General features: G+C 42.0%; 1 protein-coding gene across 2 annotated transcripts in view; it reads right to left on the bottom strand.

Moving 5' to 3' along the window:
• Cul1 (cullin 1) overlaps nucleotides 1-26330 on the bottom strand; it is a 64766-nt gene extending 38436 nt beyond the window's left edge. Inside the window, exons 1-2 of one of the 2 annotated variants that reach the window (XM_075955641.1) lie at nucleotides 25989-26330; nucleotides 559-858 (exon numbers count right to left, since the gene is read on the bottom strand). In XM_075955641.1, the coding sequence (XP_075811756.1) occupies nucleotides 559-698 (140 nt within the window). In that variant the 5' untranslated portion in view covers nucleotides 699-858; nucleotides 25989-26330. Of the gene's footprint in view, nucleotides 1-558; nucleotides 859-25529; nucleotides 25665-25988 lie in introns of those variants that run through there. The other variant, XM_075955640.1, reaches the window with a different exon arrangement.
• Nucleotides 26331-26731: the final 401 nt, after the last annotated feature.

The following is a 26731-nucleotide window of genomic DNA, read 5'->3' as shown; positions in this document are numbered from 1 at the left end:
CCTATACAACAGTTGTTATACTGCTCAGAGAATGATGATCAAACAAGGTCTACATGTTTAATAAAGAGCCTTTTTTTTCAAATAGTTTTCAATCGGTAATTGTTGAATCTATCAATGTAGAACCTGCTGATATAAAGGGAGGCTATAAGGTTGGCAAGAGGCTCAGCAGGTAGAAGGGTTTGCTGCCAAGCCTAAAGTTGTAAGTTCAATCCCCAGACCCAGACTGTGCTGGCAGGAGAGAATTGACTCTTACAAGTTATCCTCTAACCTCCACATGTGCACTGTAAACACTTGCGTGCACAAACACATACATGTGCACAGTCCCTGCTAAAAAGCAGGGGCGCGGGGGGGGGGGGGGGGGGTAAGTTTCAAATGTAAACATCTGCAGGCACTAGTCAGCACCACCTTAACTAATCTGAAAACAGAAAGGTAAAAAAACAAATTTTTGATTTTATTGCAGATAAGAAATATGACATAACATTTCTAATAATTAAAAGAACATACCACTACACAGTCACGACTCTAGACACACCAACCACAGCTCAAGCAAGAGGATACGTGTAGAGCTCCATGTATCTGGACTTCGCCATGCTTTGTCTGGTGTACACTTGCTGAATCCCAGCTCTGAGGTCATCCCAGATCTGGTCAAGCCCGATCTGCTTCAGTCCATGGGGATTCTGACTCCTGTTTGATGACATTATGAGGGATGTTCTGAAGTTGTCCAGTACAGCAACCTTTGTAAAGACACAGCTAATTCTCCATTAGTTGAAAATAGACAGTATCATTCCAAATTTATTCACAGCAGCTCAGAAAGAATGTTCTTTAAGTGTAGAGAGTAAAATCTCATTGCAGGCAAACCTGAAAAGAAAATAAAGAAAAACTGATCAATTCTAACTTTCTGGGGTAGGTAACAGGGCAGCCCAATCCAACAATCTGTGGGTGTCCAAATAATAGGTCTGAATGTAAAATATGCTTAGACATTTCATCCAAAATCATTGAAAAAAGTTGAGAAAAAGAAGCAAAAAGAGACTGCTGTCATTCTTTATCTTCTAAAGTCATTTAAGGCTGAAACACAGCACTGGACTTTACAACAGACAAACTCTAAAGAAGACATGCTTGGGAATTCCCAGAAAAAAACAGGAAGAGTTAGCTAACTAGTAGGAAAAGTAGCACAGTCTCACTAGTTGCCTTTAAGTTTTAGGAATTCTTTACTCAGCACCTGGCAGAAAAGCTAACATTGAAAAAAGTGAAGATGAACACAGGGCTTTCTTTTAGTAAGGGAATTTGGTAAGAATTATCAAAACATACAATGTACCTTGGATTCAGGAATCCTGATAGTAGATGCTTACCAAATGGCTGTGGTATTATTAATATGGTAATATTGCAATAATATGGTTATTATTTCTAAATGTATGACACTATTTCAAAAACAATCAGTAAAGCTCAAGGACCTTATAAAATACCACACTGTATTTAATTGGTACTTCACAATGCACACATACTTTAGAATTGTTTATGCACGCAACATTAAAATGTAGAGGTTTAAAAAAGTACTTCTAAGTGCAAATGTTAAAAAACATTGAGCTCTCTTAATGGCTTCACGAAATACAGCACAGGCTGCCATTCTACAAATCGAAGCTTGAGATACCTCAAGTCATTCAGCACACCGTATCTCCTGATCAACATCATGAAGCTCCACACAATACAAGGCCCGTTTAAGGCCTTCCAGGTAGTGCATATGGATTAAGTTTTGACTACTGAAACTTCAATTATTCTAACATTTATAATGTGAGCTATAGCACTAAATATTTTATGAAACCAAACTATCATTTCTACCCTAAAAGTATTTTATTTCATACATCCAAACATGTTCAAATGTGAATTATAACCAATGCAATATAAGACTCCTTTAAATATAAAGAAAGCAACAACTCAGCAAATGTTTCCTACATAGTTTCAATCTTCCTTTTATTCACCTTGGCGGAATCACAGTAACACCACACTTGATAATAATCAGCATTTGGGCTGGTGCTGCCACCTACGAACATCAACTTTACACATACCTCCCCCATCACTTCTTTCCTCATTCCCCATGGGGAACTTAAATTCATCAAAACTAGAGTCAACAATGCAGTTGAGTTGTTCCTGATTGCTACCAGCAATGGAGGAAGCTATTCTCTACCACCTGAATCTAGCCCAACTCAGAACATGGTGAAGCCGTATCCACCGTTCAGGACTCTTGGGAGGATTTTGATACAGAGTGCTATTGATGCTGTCAAGGACCCGTCACATCGATTAGTTCTCTGTTGTTTCCTCCTCCAGTGATCATCACCATTTCTCTAAACTGGACTCTCACACATCTGTCCACTTGGATCAGGCCATTGTCCCTTTTCAAAGCAGCAGAGCCTGAAACTGTCATCCTAATTCCTAATAAATGGTCAATCTCCAGGACCACATGGTCCCGCAAGCTGTCCTCTGACATCTTCTATACACTTGCATAAACAACATTTTCCATCCCAGCATAAGCAATATGCTTGCCACATACATACCCTATGCAGTGTTTTCTACTGTCCCCTTTTTGTATACTGTGCCTTAATTTCTAACCACCTGCTCCCTTTTCTCTGGTTAACCATACTGAGTATCTAAAACTCAAAAATAATCAGAGGTTCTCAAGGATTTCCAAGTCAGTACATACATAAATGGGCAACTTCAAAGAACAAACTTATCTTACATTTTATATATCCTCCAGAGAGCCTCACACCAGCTTGTTGTAACTAATGGACAGAGGAATCCAAGCCTAAGTAAGAATGGAACTGTTAGACAGAAGCACTGCAGAGATGTCTGGAGGGCAGACTGCAAGCTGCTACAGTCCACAGTGTAGGCAGAACAGTTTTCATAAGTTATAGGCATTTGTGAAATAAAAAGTAGAAAGTCAACTGGGCTAAGAAGGTATTTGTGATTCAGGCTATAAAACTCAAGGTCAACCAAGGAGCAAACTCTGTCACTGCTTCACTGGGTCTCCAAACTTGCAGGGACCAGGACACGCAGGGCAGGCAGCTTGTAGCTAAAGCCGATCCTATATTCACTATCTCTGAGCAGTCCCTCTACACAGGACACCTCAGCAAGTTAGGGTTGTCCACCAACCGCTCCAATAGCCTGGAGAAGATGAGGCTTCAGTTTGCCAGTCTAGGTCACGTGTGTGCCTCCACAGCACCCAACGCTGGGGAGATGAACTGACTGTAAAACTAGAGCAGTAAAGCAGAATATTGGTATCCATAAATGACTGGTTATTGTCACTGCTGATTTTTCAGAAATATACTATTTTACCAGTTACACATCCTCCATCTTATAACTAAGCCATCAAAAAAAAAAAAAAACCCAAAAAACAAAAAACAAAAAAACAACCCTGAAAATTTCAGCAGATTTTCTAAGACAGAACTCAGGTAGTTTTAACTAAGAAGTAAAAAGTTCCTTAACTTAGCCCACAACCAGAAGGCTAGAAAATGTTCCAAAACTCAGTTAATTTCAACAAAATCTTAACAAGACTACTTAGAAAATCGAGTCACAGTGACAAAAGTTCCCCAAGCTCTAGAGAACACAGCATTTGCGGATCCACTACTTCACAATTTGGGAGTGTGGTCCAAGTAGCCTGAAGATTAAGTTGCCAATGAGAGAACTGATGCCAACTAAGGCAGCTAAGGATCCCCTGACTTCAGTGTTCTCTAGGAGCCCCAGCCATACAGGCTCCTTCCAATTCCTGGACGATGCACAGGTCACATATTCCTGACAGGCAACAAAGGCATAAAAGATCACCAACTAAGGATAGACAGATGGCAGAACCAGTTGTGGCCACTGGCACATGAAACCTGTGAATTACAACAGCTTCCAGTCTTCACGTTTCCTTACAGTGTGGCACATACTTATGAAATGTACAGTAAAATTATTCAGACCTAGAGAAACTCCTGCATGTGTAAAACAGACTTTGGGGAGGACAAGCAGAATTCACAAATAAGCTATGGGATAGCTAATGAATTAGTTACTTATTTCATTCCTATGACAAAATACCTGACATAATTTAAAAGAAAAAGAATTTGTGCTAGTCAGTTTCAGGGATCCATCAGGCATCACGGCAGGTAAATGTGGCTGAATGTTGATCACCTTCAGGAGTGGTCATCTCCCCTTGCATAATCCTCCTGGAAAAGCCCTCAAAGATACAGAAGTGTATTTTACTAATGTGTCAGGTACTTCTCAACCCAATTAAACTGACAATCAAGATTAGCCATCACATGACTGACTACTCCTTATCAACCTGACACCCAAAACTATCTCCTTAAATTAGAACAGTTAGACAGTCCATCTCTGGCACGCAAAACACTCAAACTCATCTCATAACGCAAAACGCATTCAGTCCTTCTCCAAGATTATCCAAAAGCCTTCACAGTTCCAACACTATTCAAAGTCCAAGTTCAAAGACTCCTCTGACCCTCAAGACAAATGCAACTGTGAATCCCTGAAAACCTAAAAATCAAAACCAAGTCATACAATTCTAGGATACAATGGCACAGAACACTCCAGGCAAGAAATGGAGACATAGAAAAGGATAAGACAAGAGGAAGCAAATCTGAGCCACGTGCAGTATCTAGGGGTGTCCTGTGTCAAAGGGTTTCAGCAGCTGTGTCTGGATGACCTTCCTATGGTAGGCCACCTGACCTGTTAGTCTGGTTTTTATCTGACTGCAGCCTACAGGTTTCCTTGAAATGTTCCAGGTGCCTGGCATCTTCAGCAGGTTAGATCTCACCTGCAAGTTTTATGCATTGCAGGAGCTAACTGAAGGGTCTTCTCATTCTGTCATTGGCTGCCTGGCCTTCCAAGCTTTACTTTGAGGTCTAGGTGAGTTCTCTATGATCTCATACTCCAGGGCATTTTCCATGTCTGAAAAGCCCGCACCATGCAGTCAAAGTCTGTCAGCTCAAGCAGCAGACTGGGGCCTTCAAGATAAAAGTCACATTGGCCTTGGAGTAAGGCATTGGTGAGTCCTGGGGAAATTCTAAAGTGTCCTTGTGGAAGCAGGGTTCCCCTGTTAGTATTCTTCTCAAGGGAAAGCCAACCAAATTCACTCCTTTCCACCCTTGAGTCTGTGATGGGTAGTAGGTATCTAGCTAATTCTTATGCTTGCAAAGTATTTTTCCTACTGTGCCATGTGAAGTTCTTAGCTTACTTTTAATATCACATTTTCCTTTGGCCTCTATTTATCGTCACTTCTTTTTTGAAAAAAACTACAAAATTTTCAAACATCTGCACTCTACTTTTTACTGACAGCTTGTAGCACAATAAGAAAAACCCAGTAGCAGATATTGGGAATCAAGCTGAAGATCAGAATAACAAAGCAGCCAAGCCACTAGAAAGTTCTCGCCTCTACCAACGCTCAGACAAACAAAGGAGCCATCCTGTCCTCTGTGTGACTTTAGAATGCTATGCTCTCCAAACCTTAAGACTATCTCCTTCCCCTTATATACCTCTCTCTGCCCAGCCATATCTCTCCTGTCTCCACCTCCTTAGTGCTGGGATTAAAGGCGTGTGACCCCAAATTCTGGGATCACCTTTGTGTGAGCTCTGCTTCTTTTGTAGACAGATTCAATCTTGTGTAGTCCAGATCTCTCCGCCTCTATCTCCAGTGTCCTGGGATTAAAGGTATGTGCGACTACTCCCTGGTCTCTAGTGGCTTAGCTCTGCACTCTGATATTCAAGCAAGCTTTTTGTTAAAACATAAACAAAATATCACTACAACAGTTCTCTGTTTATTTGGCTCAAAGCAACCAGCAATAACTCAGACACAGCTTAAAAGGGGCCTACCTAATATTTGGTCACCATTATACTTAGTATCCCAGTCTCAGAACAAATAAAAATGCAGGCAACTTCACTGCAAAAGTCCTATCTGAAACTTCCTAAGAGCCTTTCCTTCCTTCTTTCTGATGGGTCTTCTTCTACCTGACTTTTCCTTAGCTCAAAACTGGGAGAGCACAGTTTCTCCTTAAAGTACTTACACATCACACCCTTCATTTTCTCCCCGGACCCTGAGAAGGAAGGGTTTCTTTTACAAGCCAAGTCTAGCCTTATGACTCATCTCTCCACTTTCAAACAAATATCCTTTATTTCCCACCTTGGTAAGAGAAATGGCTTTGATTCCTCTTGCTCTTATCCAAACAAACAAAAAAAATCAGTTTTATTAATTTTAACTTTGCCATTATTTCTTAAATCCAGTCAGTCTCTTTATATCCAGGACTACTAGAGACTGGACATTATCTCCCTCTGGGTCAGCACCATTAAAAGGTCTTCACTGCTCTCACTGGCACCAACCCTGCCCTTCTAGTCATTTTCCACACTGCTGCTCCAGGAAATCTCTTTAGTACAGACACACACATTTTGTTAAATTAATTAATTAATCCCAGTGATTTTCTATAGCCTGCTTTTGATATACCATTCCAACATGTAGAACTGTCCCATGTCCACTTATCAACCACAGAAGGAAATAAACTAATATTCACTATAGGGCATTCCACTAGACTGACCCAAACAGCACCTTTTGTTTTGTTTCAGAGGCAGGGTCTTGCTGTGTTGCCCTATACTCAAGAGCCTCCTGAGAAGCAGGGTTTGCAGCTGTGCATCACCATACTTGCTCTGACAGAAGCTGCTTCAGCTAACTTAATCCTTAAATAACTATTCTCTGCATGGCACTATCTCCACCTTGAAAACAAAGAAACAGGCTCAGAGACATTACATATTTGTCCAAACTCAGTATTACTGAGTGGTAAGGATTTCAACTTAAAGACTTGAAATTCTGCAATCTATTTTCTATCCTGTCACAAGTTGTTTCCTTAGGAAGGTGGGGCCTCTTATTCCACTTCCTCCAAGAGTCTGTTTCCAAGAGTTCCTCTAAATTCAATATTACAGCAGGTGCTCCCAAAAGAACCATGCAAAAGACAGCTGAAAAGCTTCATGGTGCAGGTGTGATGACAACTCTACTGTTGCTACCAAGTGAGGTCAGAAAGAGCTAGTAATTGTACAACCTTGACTTTCACTGGTACATTGAAACCTACACAAAGCTTCTGTTTGAATCTTCATTAATAAGTTATTTCTAATCTTCACCGCTTTTGTAAATCCATGTAAGCACACCAGAAAAGAAACTGGTATGTTGTAAATATAACCTGTATATTAAAAAATCACCATTCTTTTTGTACATAACATTTACTGTTTTATGCAAAGCTACATAATTTCAGTACTGAAATTTAAGGCTCACAAAACTCACTTAAAATTTAGATTATCTCTTTTAAATACAAAGTGAAAGGAACTTCTAATCAAACTACGATTTGACAAGAAACACATGAAAATTAAATCAGGACTGACACTGTGGTTCAATGGTAGAATGCTACATATTATCCCCAGCACATATAATTTTTAATTAAATTCCTAATAAAGGTTTACTACAGATATTAGTCAAGCTTATCTATACTTCTTTAGGCCATTTCAAGGTTTTAAGTCAATGGCTCTGAGAGGAGAAACAAATATGTGTCCAAAGGAGAATAAAGTCTGCTTCCTGAACAACCAAAATCAACTCCTCAAGTCCCAGGGATATCATAAGAAGTATTTATATCTCTTTCCAAGTCAGCAAATATCTACAGAACTTAAGTTAGTTAAAGCAAATTTAGCATGTGGTTCATCAATTCCAGTAAGTTATCTAGCCCCAATTTAAAAAAAAAAACAACACAAAAATGTTTATACCAATGTCTGTGGCACATTATTTATAAAGCCAAAAAGTCTAACAATTCAAATGACCATTGATCAACAAGTAAATAATAAGCAAAATACAAGGCAGTTCTACTATTAAATATTACTAATAATGTAAAAACATGAAGTACTAGGGGCTGGAGAAATGGCTCAGTGGTTAACAGCACCTGCTGCTCTTGCAAGAGGACTCAGGTTTGGTTCTTGGCATCCACAGAGCAGCTCACAACTACCCGTAATTCCAGTTCCAAGTGATCCAATGTCCCGTTCTGGCCTCCAGGGACAATGTAATATATGTGGTACACACACATAAATACAAGCAAAATACCCACACGTAAACTTTTTTTAAAAAAAAATAAAGTACTGATACAACACAGATGAACCCTAAAAATATATCAATCAAGTGGGTGCTAGGTACAAAACACCACACATCACACAAGTAATTTTTGTATTGTATGAAATGCCCAGAAGAAGCATCCCTAGACAGAACTAGATTAGTGGTTGCCTAGAGCAGGGTGGGAATGACTACAAATAAGCACAGGAAATCTTATAGGCTGTAGAAACATTCTGAACTGGATATGTATGCATAACTCTAACTTTCCTAGAGCTAAATTATTTGTAAATTTAAACAAGTATATTTTAAGATATATAACACCTAAACAAAGCCATTTAAAGGGAAAGGGGACTAGAGAGATGGCTCAGCAGTTAAGAGCATGGGCTACTCATCTATAGGACCTGGGATTAGGTCTCAGCACCCACATGGCTCTCACAACCATCCTTAACTCTAGTTCCAAGGCATTCAGTGCCCTCTTCCAGCATCCCTGGGTACCAAGCATACATACAGAAAAAAACACTCATACACTTAAAAAAAAATCCTATGTGGTGGGGGTCAGGCAAAGATGGATGGGGAACGACCGCACTTAAACATGTTAGTTTTAAGTTTTTATGCATTTCATTTAGTTCATTCATAGGTATGAAAACATTGCCAGAAGATGACTTGAGTTCTATATATATATGTGTGTGTGCTTTTAAACTAACATTAGGATTAGTGACATTACTGAACACTCTAATTTAAAGCTTACCCTATCAGCAGAGATGTTGATCCCTGCCCTATGTAAACAGGAAAATACATAAACAGAAAAAAAATACAATTTCAAAGCACAGGTATATATATGTATATATGTATATAATTTATCATCCTACTAATAAAGACATAGATAACAATGGAGACACAAGTTCAGAAGGGAAACAAGTCTTGTCTGCCCATAATGATGGCCACAACGATCAAGAAGAAGGTTTTCAAACAATGATTTTATCTTTCAGCAAGGGTGACCAATATCTCAACAGCAGAAGTACAAACAGGAAAGAACAGTGAATGGGATATAGCAGGCAAGGTTAACCAGGCGGTGGCGGCACATGTCTTTAATCCCAGTAGAGGCAGGCAGATCTCTGTCAGTTCGAGGCCAGCCTGGTCTAGAAGAGGTAGTTCCAGGACAGGCTCCAAAGCTACAGAGAAACCCTGTATCAAACGCCCCCCCCCCGCCCCAACCGCCCAAAAGCAGGCAAGATTGAGGGACAAATGTGTACAAAAAGCTTGAGAGGCAGGGAGGGCACATTGTACCAAGTGTATACAGGCCTTTAGTCTGTAGCTATGAGCAGAAAAGAGTTCTACTAACCTGAGTCTATAAATGTTAGTCTGGCAACGTGTGAACTTTACCCTGAGGAGGACACAGCAGCGTCCTAATAGGAACTTGAACAAGAGAACTGAGATAATGAACGGCTCAGTACCCACAACAATAATGGAAAACAAAGGCCAGATGAGAAAAACAATTCAAAGTAAGCATTATGGTCAATGACCCGACTGTGTAGGAGTGCCACAAAGAAGGAAAGAGGGCAACAGCTGTCTCAGATTTGTACTTGCAAACCTCCATTCCAGGACAGACAATAACATTATTAAAATTCAAGGGGCTGGAAAGAGGGCTCCGCTGTTAGGAATATTTGGGGCTCTTGCAGAGGACCAGAGTTCCCAGCACAAATGTCAGGCAGCTCACAACTACTTGTAACTTAAACTCCAGATGTGACAATGTCTTTTCTGGATTTGGCGGCAACCTGTATGCACACACGTGCACATACCTCTCCCTATATATACAAAACTTGAAATAAAAATCTTTTAAAAAAATCAACCTAGTTATAACTCATAGAACTGTTCATTGATACAAGTTGGCTTTTTTTCCCCCTAAAAATAGAAACATTTACCCTTCCACCCTGAAGTCCACTTCTAGGGTCTTTCCCACAAATAAATAGGCCAAAGTCACAAGACGTTGTAAATTCAAGTTTGGTCACTGCAAAGTACTAGTAGTAATTGGTCAAAAAAATCCACCAACAGAGGACAAGAAGACCTCAGTTTGGTATGTCCACACCTTGGTGGCCTGTGCAATTATGCAAAGGAATGAGGAGGGCCTGTGGGTACTGACCACACAGGATTTCTCAGCAGACATTAGCTGATCAAAGCAGGAGACCATCTGTGTATGGGGAAGAGCAAATATCAACAGACATTAAGTATATTTGTTTTCAGGAAGGTAAATTAAAAATAAGAAATAGCTACCTTCAAAGGAGGAAGGGCACTGGAGGGAAGCTAGGTGAAGTGAGGGACCTCCATGGGCTCTGTGGGTAGCACTCAGGGGCATTAGGCTGATTAGGCTGATGAAGGAGTTCAGTGGTAAAGTGCTTATGTGAAAGCTGATCCTGATGGCAGTTCCGGGAAAGAGAGAACTGACCCCTGAAAGCAATCCTCTGACTTCCATATGAACACACTTGCACCCTCGCACACTCATACATGGACAGATAAATCCAGGGACACTGTGAATGATGAAAGAAAAATGACATCTTTATTTTCACTAGCCTGTCTGGAATGTGACAATCCCCTGATCATGAATGCTAGCAATAGACCAGAGCATTTTCTAGTGCTCTTCTTCAGGAAGTCAGGTGGTGGTGGCGCACGCCTTTAACCCCAGAACTCAGGACACAGAGGCAGGCGGATCTCTGTGAGTTTGAAGCCTGGTCTACAGAGTGAGTTCCAGGACAGCCAACTAGAGAGAAACCCTGTTTGAAAACAAAAAAACAAACAAAAAAGAATGAAAGAAATTAAGAAAGGAAGGGAGGGAAGGAGGGAGGAAGGGAGGGAGGGAGGCAGGCAGGCAAAGAAATTGCAGTGATTTTCATTGTCCGGTGACAGTTACTGCCAGCACCATTTATACCCACCACTCCTGAGATTACAATAGTTAAGAATCCACTCATTGGCTTTTAAATGGGAAGTAAATGTTAAGCCTCAGATGGACAGGTCTGTTAAATTTGAACATCCTCATGGTCCAAAAATAAAACAAAACAAAACACAGAAATTGGACTGGAGAGATAGTTCAGTAGTTAAGAGTACTGACTGTTCTTTCATAGGACCCGAGTTTCATTCCCAGAACCCATATAGTAGCTCATAACCATGTAAAACTTCAGTTCCAGGGGATCCAACATCCTCTCTAACCTCCTCAAGCACCAGGCACAACTGTGGTGAACACACATACATGCAGGCAAAACACCAAACACATAAATTTTAAAAATTAAATTAAAATGTATATTGTAAGAGCGATAAAAACAGCTGCCTGTATGATCTCAGCCAATGATTCCCTGTTCAGGCAGGCAATCACCTAACAACATATTGTAAACAAAGATGGAGTTCAAAAGTGTGTTATTTCACAACTAGACAAGCTAAATGATCAGTTAGACACCTATCAGCAGGTTTCTGTGAAACTTAGGTACTAAATTCAACACTTAAAAGTTTTTATGCTATAAGACCTCAAAAGTAAGCCGGGCGGTTGTGGCGCACGCCTTTAATCCCAGCCCTCAAAAGTAAAGAAGTCTGATACGACATATGGCTAATAAGTTATGTGAAGGAGCATGACTCGAGAAGGGAGATAAGAGGGCTTAATTTTACATATGTTAACTTTGAAAAAAAACCACAAAAATGAAAATGCCCAGGTGGACAGCTTTTAAAATTATAAACCTTGGCCAGCGAGACAGCTCAGTGGGTAAAGGTCCTTGCGTAAGCATCATGACCTAAATTTGACCACCTGTGCTCTTATGATGAAAGGAGAGAGCCAATTCCTGAAAGCTGCCCTCTGACCTCCAGTGTGTTATGATGTGCATGCCTGCCCCCTGATAAATGTTAATATTAAATAAATGTAAAAGAATAGAACACAAAACTCAAGCTCAAAGGAAACCACACCTCAAGAAATAAGCAGACATATACAAGTACAGGTATCAGCCTGGATAATATCCTCAAAGTATAAAAAAGGAGAGATGGGGACTGGCACTTATAACAGCCACTGAGACATAGGCTCTTCTGTCTCACTGGACACAGAAAACCCAAAATACAGACCAAAGGAGAAGAGGTAATGTGATGAGTGCAACAGCAGAAAGGCTATCAATGAAAAGATCTATTCTGAAAGTCACTGACTGTGTATTAAGTGTGTAGAGATTGGGAATCTTAAAAAATGTTGCTGCAGATGAAGAGCCAGTGGTAGAGTGCTTTGTACCCCCGACACCATGGGGCAGGCAGGGGTCTCTGCTAGACGGGGAAGCAAGGAAACCAGCGCACTCAAAACAATTGTGAGAAGAGATGGCAGACTCTGCTGCTAACATACACAGGCACTGCCTTTCCTGATCCTGCTGTCACAGCTGCATCCCCAGGACACCTGAGCTGGGAGAGCTTTTCCCCACTCCCCATTACACTAGAATGAGTTAAGTTCTGAAGCTAGAATGCAAGTCTAACTTACAAATGTCTGGGCAGATACGACAACTATCATGCCTCAGTTACCAAAATTAAATCACATACCTTACTCAAAAACATAATCCACCTTTTCCGCATGTCTCAGACTGAATTTATGTGACCATGGATTCACAACCAGATACAAAGCAGACCACCATCTCTGCAGCATGTTTGTGTCTCTGCCTTCTACTCCTTTAAACAAGTCCTTTTGGCAACCTCAACACTATGACCCCCAACTCAGCTCACCACCAGATGGCATTGAATAAACAAACCAATTGCTGCCAAGAAGAAATAAACAAAGCAAACGTTAAGTGTGACTAGCTTGTGACTAGCGCATTCACCTAGAAGTCAACAGTACCCAACTAACTGACCTGTTCCATACTGACAGTCTGAACTGTGTTAATTCATGTTAAAATAATCCTTAAAAAATAAATACAGGGCATGGGGAGCATTGTTCAGGGGATTCGGGTTTAGTTTTATCAGATGCATAAGCTCTGGAGAGCTACTGCACAGTGTAGTTCCTAGAGTTAATAACATATTGTATACATGCCGGAAAATAAAAGAAAAATGCTAAGAAGAAATCCTGAAGGTTCTTGCAAAAGGATAAATATGTGAGGTTATTGAAACTGTTTATAGTTTGATCTCATCCTCTATTAGCATTTAGAGGACCAGAAGTATAATATCTCAGCAGTAAGAGCTCAGGTCTAGGCCTTGGCCTCCAACCCTGCTACCAAAAAGGTAAAGAACAGCTATCTTATTGTATGTCATAAATATAAAAAAGTTTCACCTCAACAAGGTAAAGGAGGGAAGTGAAACAATAGATTCCCAGAACTGTTGTAAGGATTAAGACACTCTAGGTGGAAATATAGCTGGGACATAGTAGGACCCCTCCCAGCAAGTGACTGCGTTCTTCCTTCTAAAACCCAGAGTGGCAGAAGATGTTCCTTAAAACCCATGAGCTTCTAAATCATATGCATTTACTAGAAAAGGGTTACAATCCATTAAAAACAAGTCTAGGATAATGAACTTATTCATGTAGTATTTGCAAAACTTTCCTTAAAAAGGAGACTAGATGTTGTTGATTTGTATACTGCACTTGTGAAACATACTTATAGACAACAAAACAGAAAACACTAGTAATCAAAAGATACCATTTAATATTAAATGTTATACTTACTTTCTTTACTTAATTTGAAATTAGGCTTTCTTAATAGTCATTGCTATTTGGGTAATCAGTGCTTTATTAAGTAGGTTTTACATTAAATACCCTGACAATAGAACTTAAGGGAGGAAGGCTTTATTTCGTATCACTTTAAGGGTGCAGACCATCGCGAAAGGGAAGGTAAGGTGGCAGGAGTATAAGGCAGCTGGCCACATTGTATCCACAGTCAGGAAGCAGAAGCTGATGAAAGACTATGCTCAGGTAGCTTTTTTCTTTTTATTGAGTTCACGATTCTAGCTGGAGGAATGGTATTGCCCATCCCAACCTACTCTAGATAATTCCTCAGAGATGTGCCAGAGATTTGTTTCTATGGTGATCATAGAAACATCACTTTGACATGTGTATATATAATGACTATCTGTAAACAGAAAATCTCACCCTCTTAGAGATTTCAAGAGCAAAACCACTGATCCACAGGCCCATGGTTCTATGGCTGGAGCTGGTGCGTGGTTGACAGCTCAATCTTCAGCACCCAACAGCATCTGGCACAATGCAGATGTTCTAGCAACACTGGTTAGCTACGCACTGTAAATCCTTTGACAACACGACTCACACTCTGCAGAGGACCCTGTTCAGCACCACGTCCCGACTCACAGCCTTCTAACTCCAGTTCCAGGGGTTCATCGCTTTCTTCTGGCCACTGCCATCTAGCACACACAACACACACACACACGTGGGCAAGTACTCATAAAAATAAACCATTTAAAATTTCGGGAGAAAGGTAGTTATTTAAACAAGCTGTACAAACTATAATACTGATGTTTTAAGTTAAGAAAGAAGACCATGACTCCCAATCCTGGCGGACCAAGAGCAAACATCACAGCTCCGACCTGCCCCCACTCTCTGAAAGCTAGCTAAGCTCGGGAACCAGATCCTCAAATTTTTACAAAATGAATTCAGCAGCCTTCTCCTTTTGTCATCCTTGTTCTCATTCTGATTGTAGAATATAAATATTTACAGTCATTCTCTCAAACATGTTTTCAACTACAGGAAATCTCAGATAACAAAGTATAGAATTTTCTCATAGGAATGAACATCTAGCAATTAGTAAATAATTTTTGTTCTCTTAGAACTGGTACCAGAACAATTATTAGAAGACTATCTCTATTAAGCCTAAATATCTATAAAGCATTAAAAATACTAAAATTACTTCATACTGAAGTTTAGCTCAGCCAACCTCTGTACCTTTTCTACTTTAATTATTACGACTCCAGGAGGATACCATGAACACTTAGAAAACTTGAAAATTTGCCAAGAAATATAAGCACATGAGACTCCAAAGGTGTCATATAGAACTGACCTGTTTGTCAAAATCTAGTTTAAAATCTAGTTTTTTTAAAAATTGTATTTATTTACTTGTGAGGTGAAGGAAGCTTGAGAGACAGAGGTGGGGGGTAGAAGGTCAAAGGACAGTCTGCAGGTGTTGGTTCTCCTCTTCCACGCGTGCATTCAACCTCAGGTGGTCAGGTTTGGTTGCAGGCACTTTTACCTGTGCTAAGACATCTCATCAGCCCCCAAATAGTCTAGTTTTAACTACTAAGAACTAAATTCCAATTTTCAGTTTCAGGACAATACTTTCCCTTAATAATCTAGTTGAATCTTATTTCTTCAAAAATATATACTGGTAATCTTATGTATTTTGTTGCTAAGCATTTTCCTTTAAAATAAGGAAAAATGAAATTGTATTTTTCCTCATCATCCATCTATAGCATACATGTTGTTCAAACTAAGAGACATAATCCATTATTCCTGTATAGATCAGGAAATCAATTTAGTAAATAGCAACTGGGGCTATTTTTTAAAGACTAACAAAGAAAACAAATGAACTTCATAGGACCTAACAAGGTATGTATTACAGATGGAGTATTCCTTATCCAAATGCTCAGAGCCAGAAGTTTTTTTTTTTTCCTCTTAGAGACTTTGGAATGTCATAAGCATATATAAGATATCTTGGATATGCAATTCAAATCTAAACATCAACTTCATTTATGTTCTACACATACTTTACAAAACAGAGGCTGAAATGAAGGTAAACTCATTGAGCATTTTTTGACAGTGGCAAGTCACATAAAATTTGGTGTGGAATTTCCCACTTGGAATATTGAGCTGGTCCTCAAAAAGTTCCTGATTTTAAGCATTTCAGATGCTTGCTGTACTATAGAAACACTACAAGGATATTTTGAGGCAAACGTGTAAGCATTTTGGTACTTGAAATCCTCACTTCACAACTCACTAGAGATCTCGTCACTGCTCTTTCATTGTCTATAGGGAGACAATACTAGTTTTCCAGTCAAAATGAAGTAATAAATCCTGCCTGTAAATTTCCCAATACCTCTGATATGATGATACAAAGGCAGTAGTGCCCCCAAACTCACACTAAAGTGTTCCCAGCAAAAGTGTATGATAATGGTCCCTTGTTTCTTTCCCTCTCTGAGGCTTGTGCATGAGAACTGCTTTGGCTAAGATGTAGTATGCCATGATTGAGGCCATGAAATCTACTTCAACTCATAGTTCCCATAGTCCTACTCAGTCAATTTCCATGTTTCATGTGCACAGTGACCACTTTGTCCTGTGGTCAGTGAGTACTAAGGCCTGAAAAACTACCTGCTCAATAAGAGTCTGAAAGTGGCACATCTTGAGGACATGCATCTAGCTATTTATCACCTCATCAGGATTTTCAATTAAAGACAGAACAACCCCTCTCCTTTCTTCTATTCTGCTAAAATAACTCAGATGCCCTGAGTTGAAAACTCATCAGGGGTCTCCTTAGTTAAGCTAACATTCAAGCATACTTCCTCCTACTCTACTACATAAATTAGCTGAAGAGAAACACGCACTTCTTTTATTTCAATTCTTTCATGTTTTGGGGAGGGGGGTCATGAACACTAGGCAAGCACTGTATCACACGGCTGCATCCTTATTTTTCACTTTGAGGCAGGTCACTAGGTTGTCAGGGCTAACCTGATCCACGATCTTCCTACACTGGCCTGCTGTGTAGCAGAGGTTCTAGATCTTCACACCAGTCCCAGAGTTTTACACTGTTTGATCTGAAGAAAATTTACTACTGTACTGACCTCAAACAAAGAAATGAGGGGTTAAGTGCATGCTCCATTCTCATGAGATCCTCGACATGAAGAGAAATCCTGGAAGTACCCAAGAGTTCAGAGTAAGCTCGATGTCACCTCCTGTTGCCATCCCTGTTCTGGGCGTATGGTCATGCTACATTTCCAAAAAGTCATCCCGTCCATGTGTAGGTGTATGCATTCATGTGCAAGCATGTGTGCACATGTATGTGCATTCTAGAGGCCAACCTTAGGGGTTCCTCTTATGCCATCCACCTGCTTTGGGTTTTGTTTGCTTTTGGATGATCTCTCACATTCTGCAATATTAACTTCCCCTTAGAAGACTGTTTTCAAACAGATAAGCCTCCAGCACTTTGTACATGCTGGAGATTTTTCTTGAACTGACTGCTCCCAATTAAGATGTGTGGCTTTCTTCTCAATAACAAAATCATCTTCACAGCTTGCATAACTTGCTTTTCTTTTTTTTTTTTTTTTTTTTCAAAATATAAGAGTGGTTACTAGGGTTTCTAGCTTTTGCCTTCACATCTGGACCCAGGTTGACCTATCCTCCTGGGCTCCAATGCCCCTCCCACCTACGGCTCTCCAGAGGCTGCCATCACAAGAAGTGTTAAAGGGCAGAAGAGACAGACACATTAGCAGCTTACCTGCAATAATTGAGTCTGGCCCTACATTCAATCCCCAGTACTAAAAACCACTAAAGCCTGCTGTCTGTATATTAATAAGCACACCCCCATGCAGAGATGCTCACAACGTCTATCCTTACACCAGACAGTGTAAGTTGTACGACTGGTGTTGTACGGAGCCACACACTGTCCTTACTGCTGCACTTGGTTAGTGGATGCAGCCTCAGAACAAAACGCTCATGACTGGAACTAATAATACAGACCTCTAATTCCAGCTACTAAGGCAGCCAGGCAAAAGTTCCCAAATCTAAGGCTAACCTAAGCTGCAGAGACAGTTCAAGGCCAACCCAGACAACTTCTAAAGATCTTGTCAAAACAGAACGAAAAAAAAATCCAAAAGGGCTGGAGATAAATTACAGCTCAATAGCCATTTGCTTACCATATCCAAGACCCCAATACACCTAACAACAAAACTACCATGGTGTCATAATTTTACTGTTACATAACTTGCTTCACTTATTTGGGTATTGCTCAAGAAAGATTTCTAAGCTTATCTTCAAGCAGCTTATTTTGAAAGCCATTATTTATGCTTTCAGGTAAAAATACACTTTTTAAGTTAAGGAACACTGAAATTACAAAATCCAGATTTTCTCCCATAGCCTTTTTTTTTTTTTCCGAGACAGGGTTTCTCTGTAGCTTTGGAGCCTGTCCTGGAACTGGCTCTTGTAGACCAGGCTGGCCTCAAACTGACAGAGATCCGCCTGCCTCTGCCTCCCGAGTGTTGGGATTAAAAGTGTGCACCACCACCACCCGCCTTCTCTCATCGTTTTAACAGCACTGTAATTTTATATATGAGGGGCTGGTGAGATGTCTCAGCAGAGGAAGGCACTTGCCTGATGATCTGAGTTAGATTTTCAAGTCCACAAGAGAAAACCAACTCCTCGAAGTTGTCCTCTAACCTTCACATGTGTGCTATGCCCTTGTGTATGCAGGCAGACACTCACACAGAAGAATGTTTTTTAATTCTGAAAAACAGTTAATAGGTAGAATGAGTCTATTCATTATAAATATTAGGATTGAAATAAATCACAACTTTGGAATAGCCAAAGCGGTCTCATAAATTAAAAACAAAAGAAAAGGGGCTGAAGAGATGGCTCAGCAGTTAAGAGGATTTGTTGCTCTTCCAGGACTCAAGCCCAGTCCCCAGCACTCACATGGTGGCTCACAAACAGCTGTTAACTCTAGTTCCAGGGAATCTGACATGCTCTCCTGGCCTCCTCTAACACCAGGCATATATATTGTCTTAGTCACTGTTCTATTGCTGTGAAGAGTCACCATGACAAAGGCAACTCTTACACAATAAAGCCTTTAACCAGGGGGCTTGCTTACAGTTTCAGAGGTTTAGTCCATTTATCATTATGTCAGGGAGCATGGTAGAAGGCAGGAGTGGTGTGGTAGAAATACCTAAGAGCTACATCTTGATCCACAGGCAGACAGACAAGAGACAGAAACAGAGAGAGACAGACAGAGAGCGAGATCGCCTGGTCTTAGTGTGGGCTTACTCCCAGTAGCAACACACTTCCTCCAAGGCCATACCTACTTCAACAAAGCCATACCTCCTAACCCTTCTCAAATAATGCAAATAGCCAAATCAATTATACCCAAAGCATCCTATCACACAAGAAGCATTCAAGTTGAATTTCAGTAGACTAGCTGATGGATAGCATCATTTCTGTGAGATGATGCCAAAGTCTAGTTTCAACCAGAACAGCAAAGATGGACTTCTTCCAGGTAAGGCATCTGTAAGAAGGAGAAAGCTGAGAAGCGGCAACCAGTAAGTCAAAAAGTACATATTCAGCAAGTCTTTGGCACAAACTTAGTGCTGAACACCAGTGTTCCTGTAACATTAACCTGTAAGTAAAGCACTTAAAGACTTTAAACTTTAAGATGGGAGGAGTCTGTCATCCTGTACTCCCTTTGGTCTCTCTCCCAAACCATTCTTACACTTCCCAAAGGTAAGCCTGGCATCTGCACCCATTCCTAAGATTCCATTTAGGACTTAGGAGTCTGTCTGCCCCACGGCTTACCAACCTCAAGCTCATGCAGGATTCCAAACCTTTCCTTCTAGACTGACCAGAGCAAGCCTCTTTCCAACTCCCAGGAAGGAAGATCTAAATTCTCACCTTTTCTGCACGTTGTGAGTTTAAGATGTCTATCAGGTACAAATAACTATTTTAGTTTCCCCCTTGATACCTGGTGAGAGTTTCTATGCATTTTATGCACATTTCTGTGTACCTATCTTCTCTTAATCCCCACAATTATTTCTAATTTAGAGTATCTTTTTTTTAGATAACTGATAAAAATAAAACTTTCAGTTTTCCAAAGCATAAACTGTGTCAAGTAATTTTTCCTAATTTTTAGTTAGGTTTATTACTATACATGAAGGTATTATAGTTTCAACATTCAACTTAAAATGTATCTACTATTATTAGGAGTTATGAACTAAGCAAAACAGGATGGAATGTTCAGTTATCACCAAGAAAAAGGAAAACTCAGCTAGCTGTCCAGATGGCTCAGCAGAGAAAGGCAGCTGCCTCCAGGTCTGGTGACTGGAGCTTGATCGCAAGAACCCACAAGGTAGAAGAAAAGAACTGAGTGCTACAAGTTTGTCCTGACTTCCACATAGGCTACCGCATGCCTATGTACATACTTGTGTAGACATACACTTTTTTTAAAGAAAGGGAAATAAAAAAGGAAACATCTGCTATGACGGCTCTTTTAAATAAACAGTAAGATATCAAAACACGGTGAGCTTCATGAGACTAAGACAGTTTAATGGAAGGGACCTGGAGCATGTGAAGGATGATGAGACAAGGGAATGAATGAGAACAGACAGAACCTGACCAAAGAATCAGGCTACTCATTAACCTACTCATTAACGCATGGAAAGGAGGGGCAGGGAACTCAAATACCAACTCATTTCTGCACTGAATAAGCAAAATGATCTTCCTTGGCAGTGGTTCTTCAATTACTATTTTCTTAAGATTTATGCTTTTGAAAATTATCTCACTGTGCTGGGAATGAAACTCAGTGGTGGAGGGCTTGCTTAGCATACAGAGTTTGAGGCTCTACTGGGTTCCATTACCATCACCTTGACCCCAAAAGATTCCAAAGAAGAACCAATCCACTATATTACATTTTTAGCTGTCTATTTGCACTATAAAAATTAGCACAAAAAACTAAAATGAACCACTTCTTAAAGATAATCACTATTACCTTTATCGTGCAGTTATCTTCCAAAAATACATACACTCACACAACTCTATATATTACAAATTAATTTTTATTATTTTTGCAACTTAATACTCAATACAGTATTACAAAAATGCAAAGATTTACCTTAACCATGCTCAAATAGTTATCAACAATAACCCCAAACTGAAAATGAATGCACAATTAAGAAGGCATTAAGCCAGGTGGTGGTGGTAAACACCTATAATTCTAGCACTTGAGAGGCAGAGGCAGGCAGATCTCTGAGTTCCAGGCCAGCCTGGTCTACAGAGCAACTTCCATGACAGTCAAAAGCTACACAGAGAAACTCTTTCCGGGTGTGTGTGTGCACATTAAGTCACATGGGGGGGGGTCATTAGTCTATTACCACTTTTTATATGAATAAAAAACTTAAAATTAGGCAAGTTATATCAAATTATATATCATTTCAAAAGTTCCTGTTACACAGCTTGTTCTTGAAAAACTGTATTTAGTTGGGGCTCAAGAGATGGCTCAGCAGTTAAGAGCATTTCCTGAGCTGTCAGGATCAGTTTCCAGCACCAACACAGTGGCTTGTAGCCAGTTCTAGGAGATCCAGTGCTCTCTTCTAGCCTCTGTGGTCACCAGGTCTGCTCTCTGGGCACCAGGCACACATATGGCACATACACATATATGCCTGCAAACATCCATACAGGAAAAAATATTTTAAATTATATTTACTTATACTCTTTCTATCAACAAGTAGGCATACTTCTCCACCTTCTCAACAGAAGTGGCTTATTTGAAAACAGCTCAGATGTCCACTTCTGGGAACACTGCTGGTGAAGCTGAAGACTTCTTGGTTTTCTACCCTAGTTTGTCTTTTTTTCCATGTGAAGAAATCTTTCTTTCCCATTAGTTTACAAGCTCTCTTTGATAGTCTAAAAAATAAATTTGCTTATAAAAACATTCTTGTTTGTGATTTGCCGTTTATCATAAGGAAGTTTTATAATTCCAAAGTAGTTGTACTATCTTCTTTAAAGTCTGTATTTTTGGTATTATGGTATTATTTAAGTTTCTCCACCTGAGACTTGAAATTGTTATTTTTTGGTTATTAATCTTTTTTCTAAAAAATATTTTAAAAGCACACAAGTTCACCTAAAATCACCATTTTACAACTTTAATTACTTATACCAGCACATACTTTATACAGAGTTAAATTGACAGCCTGTTTTCTAAAGTATTTTCTGACACAGGCCTTTTTAAAAAATGTAGCTTATTAACTGGTTTTAAGAACATAACACCAACTTACAACAGCCCCGAAGTCCCACAACTGCCCCTGCCTACACCAGCCGTGCCTAAGTACTCTCCAGTGTTTTCTGAAGGACCAGGAAGAATAAACTCACTCCTGGGAGCCAACCATTGTTATGTATGATACATTCTGTTGTAAAGGTCAGACATCAACACTTAAAGATGCTCTCACTTTAGTCTCTACTAATCTTCCTCTATTTCATATATATCAGACTTTCAGGGTGAGCCCTTGGTTAAAAGTTAATGGTAAGCTCGAGGATTACCATCTTGTTCTAACCTCCCACCTGGGTGGGGCATTACATCTTCTTAGCCTTGATAGAAACTATTCAGTCCAGGAACCTTTTTTCTACAAGGAAGGTTAAACGTCAGTACTTACACTTCACAGGGCTTTGCAGAAATGGAAGGATGTACATGAATATTGGCATGAGCATTGTGCTAGGTACTAGGGTCAGATCTGTTCCACCCTGTCCTTGGGTAAAGGTCAGTTTAGTGGAAGAAACCACCAAGTGTCATCAGAAGGTTAAGCACTGAGATAATACCATAGACAGGACATCATGAGGACCAGGGAAAGCTCCTAGACAGCATGGCAGCTTTCCTGAGATGGAGATGCCTGAGAAGTGGTAAGAAGGAAAAGAAAGACGCGGAGATCACTAAACGGAACAGAATTGCAATCAAGCTGAAGCGTGAGTGAAAGCGGAGATCAGAGTATCTTTCCTCTGTCCAGGCTTCCCAAAGGAGAAAGTAAATACAATCAAACCCGGGCTTTTTATAATTCTGGTGGTCATACACAAATGGTATGTTATGCTCTACAAGGTAGTTCTCCAATGCCCACTGCTCGTGTTTAAAAGTTATGACATTCTCATGGAATTCACATAGTTTAAGGGATTAAAGAAAACTTAGATGATATCACTTAAAAACCACCTTAGGTACTTGCTGCCAAGACTAAGGAATTGAGTTTGGTCTCTGGGGCCCAAAAGATAGAGAACAGACTACTGAAGTCCACCTTCTGGCTTCCACATGCACATGAAGCATGCATGCTTACACACATTAGAAAATGAACTTAGAGCTGTCCCTTAAAATAGATGGCTAACAGCTTTTTCTCCAGGGATATCTAAAAGACAATCCTCAAAGACAGTTCACCCTATTATTTCATTGGTAAGGGCAGAAAGACTGTGCTTTGGGGCTTACATCGGGCTAAGGAATTAATGATTCTGGGGGGTCTAACAAATTAAATCTGAAGAATACCAAGTAACGTTGCTTGACTTAAAGCGTGTTCACTTTAACTTCATTTCCATACTGAAATGAAGGCATGATACCCTATATCTTCCCACAGAAACTTTTGGTACAACTGGGCTGACCTATCTTCCTAGTAGGAAACAGCCTTAAATACTAACCTGCTGTACATCAAAGGCAAAGAGATAAAAACAAGTTTGTTTCAATTAATAACAAAAAAAGTCTAAATATTGACCCCTTGAACTAGATTTATTTCACACTATTTGGATTTCCACAACTAAAGAAACCCTCAACATTTTTCCCCTAGGACATAGTAACTAGCTATGGAGGCGGAGGAAGAGACACAAAGATGACAATTTCATTCTAAAGAGGCATGCAACATAATAATAAAGTTTGCCCTCTTACCCAGCTCAACAGCAGTCATCATGACTGTTTTCTGCAGCCAAAATTAGGGGGAGTAGTAAAACCCTAGGATTAATTTAGTTAGTTCAAAAAATTTATTCAAGGTACCACAAAGATCATGTTCTATGTTATTTGAGGGAAACAAAGGACTTATTCCCTTGTCTTCAATGATCTCATAGTCAAAATGTATGGCACTGGCAAAATTAAACAGAGCAACAAGGAGGAGGAGTTCCTGAGAACAACACTCTACAGTGTCTAAAGACACCTGGCCAGATCAGCTCAAATGTATGCAGCATGGAGGAATTCAGGCCCAGGAAAGACACATTTTTACAAACTGATGAAGCATCCTAGCACATCTAAAGTTGGTTGGCTTTTTTTTAAAGAAGATACCAATGAGGGGAAAAGGGAAGAGGTTAACATTTTTAGAAAGTACTTCAGTCTTTTCTCCCAGGTTTTGTAAGTGCTCCCCCAAAACCTCCAAAAATGGGGATAATAGAAGATAAAACAAGCCAGTTTTGTGTTTGCATACTCAGAATTTAAAATGAGATGTAACTTTTTTAACTTACTATGGGAAGCAATAAATACAGGTTTTAAGTAAAAATTAAATAACTGCTTGAAACCTTTTCAAACAGAGAAAAAAAACCCTCATATCCTTATTTTCTTAAACTACACTCGCTTCTTCAATGTGTTAGATTTAGGTCCTAGAAACTTAAAGTAAAAAGGTTGGTTCCTCTTGTCACCCCAATAAGCACCTTTCTAAAACAGTGATCATTTATTCCGCACTTAGCTTTAGGCTGTTTTATCGCTCCTCCAGCAAAGAGTAAGTACACACAGAGCAACTAAAACCGCTTGAACAACTTGACAGCCTTTCAGTCTGTGCCCTTACCACAGACCCCCAACGACTGCGAACTAACTCTACAAGCCCCGACAGTGACCTCGTCGGGAAGGGGAATCATTTTGGCTCCCTTAACTTCGGAGATTAGGCTCAAGGAATGAATGTGCGTGCGTTCCTTGCTTTCTGAATTAGCTCGTGTGTCTCACGGTGCACAGGTGACAGGAAGAGAGGGCTTTCAGAGCCACGCGGGACTTAAGAATAGAGAAGCGCGAGCCACAGGCCACGGGACCCCGACTCGGTCCTCCTGGCCCGGCGCCCGGTTACCTTTGGGGTCAGAGCGCGCGCTCCCGCCGGGCCCGGGGGCGCGCTGAGGCCGCCGCGCTGGGCCCAGCCCGACTCGAGAGGGCTGGCGGACGCCCCGGGGCTCCGTGCGTTTGGAAAAGCACACCGCATCCCTGCGCGCCTGCCCGGCCACGCTCACGGAGAGAACGGAGCCCCGGGCACCACTGTTACCCAATAATCATGCCCCGCACCGTCGCAACAATGCGAGCCCCCGGTTCTCCGAGAGCACGAGTCCCCGGGTTCACAGGCGCCCCGGCCGAGCGGAACCCGCAGGGCCGAGGGCAAGGGAGGGCTGGGTGGCGCGTGAGGTGCGGAGGCCGGCGCCACAGGCCGCGCCGAGTCCGGCTTTTTCCCAGTGCGTAGCCGGGGCCTGGCCCTGCGAGTCCTGGCCCAGGCCGAGCCCGGCCGACCGGGTGACTCAGGCAGGGCCTGCCGGCTCCGCTCCGCCCTCGGCGTCCTCCGCCCACGACTTCCCCGGCCCGGCCGCCATTCCGCCTGGCCGCGGAGCGGCGCCTCAGGCCTCGCCGGCAGCCCGGGCTCGCCCGCCGCAGCCCGAGTCACTGCGACGCCGCGGCTCCGCCGGGGGCCTGCGCTGCCTCCCGCCGCCGCGGCCCGAGCCGCTACTCACCCGCATCTCCAGGCGCCCCCCGACGCTCGGGCGACGGCGTGTAGTGCTCGCGGGGCCCGCCGAGGTCTGGCCGCGTCCCTCAGCGCCCGGGCTGCCCCGCCTGGAGCTGCGTGCGACACGGCGCCCGCTCCTCCTCCTCCTCCCCAGCCCGCCTGCCGGCCCTCCTCCTCCCGCCGCCGCCGCCGCCGCCGCCGCCTGCACCACGCAACCTCCGCCCTCTCGCCGTCCCTCCGCCGCTCCCCGCCCTCCCGGCTTCACCGGCTCTGGCGACCGCGGGGCGAAGCTGTGGGGGAGGGAGGGCCGGAACGCGCCGCCATCGGCGTCCGGGGCGGGGGAGCCAAGAAACCGTCGCCGCCATCGCCCAGCCAGCGGCGGCGCGGGAGGGGCACTGAAACCGCCCGCCCGCAGGCCCCGGCCGCCCCTCCGTGGCGAGGCCCCGCTTGGTGCGGGCATTTCTACCTGCGACCCATGGCCCCTGCTTCCCGAACGCTGAGCCGGGCACTGCCGGACGCGCCGGATCCTCCGCCAGGTTTTCCCGCCGCCCTCGCGTCGGGGCGGCCTCTCAAGTCTCGGCTTCCCGCCACTTCGGACTCCTCGTGGGGGCTGAGCTGAGGTTGGGGGCTCTGGCCACAGAAACTTCCGGAAGCAGCTGTGGGAGAAGGGCTCCGACGCCCCCTGCCCCTCAGCTGCGCACATCTCCCGGGAGCTGACGTGACCGCAACACCACCGGTCCTGGAGGTGAACCAGAGGCAATATCCCCGACCGCCAGATGAGAAAGTCAGATGGGCAGGCAGCCCCCAAATCAGCGCAGACTCCAGAGAAACGTGCCTCTCCGACCCCCTTCCTACTTGTAGGCCTTGGGGATCCCCCTGCCGAAAGTACCAGCTTGCCCACATACCGTGTGTGGTGTGTGTGTCTGTGTGTTTGTTTATCTCCCTCTTTAATATTTTTTCCAAACTAAAGTAGGCTTCCTTCCCTCTTTAGGTCCAAAAAAATTAAAAAAGATTAAAATCTCTGTGAGGTTTCAATTTTGGACTCAATTGGAGTTTGCGACTCCAAGCTGGGATGGCATGAAACAATATTGTTTTTACATCTAGAATAATCTCGTCCGTAGAAATCAGCTCTTGTGTTTGTAATATTCAATTGTAAATTTGATAATACCCCCCTAGCCACAGGTGAAAACTAGCGAAAGGTAGATTGAC

The sequence above is a fragment of the Microtus pennsylvanicus genome, chromosome 21 (genome assembly GCF_037038515.1).
Source record: "Microtus pennsylvanicus isolate mMicPen1 chromosome 21, mMicPen1.hap1, whole genome shotgun sequence".
Taxonomy (NCBI): Eukaryota; Metazoa; Chordata; class Mammalia; order Rodentia; family Cricetidae; genus Microtus; species Microtus pennsylvanicus.
This window is presented reverse-complemented; position numbering and strand designations above follow the sequence as displayed.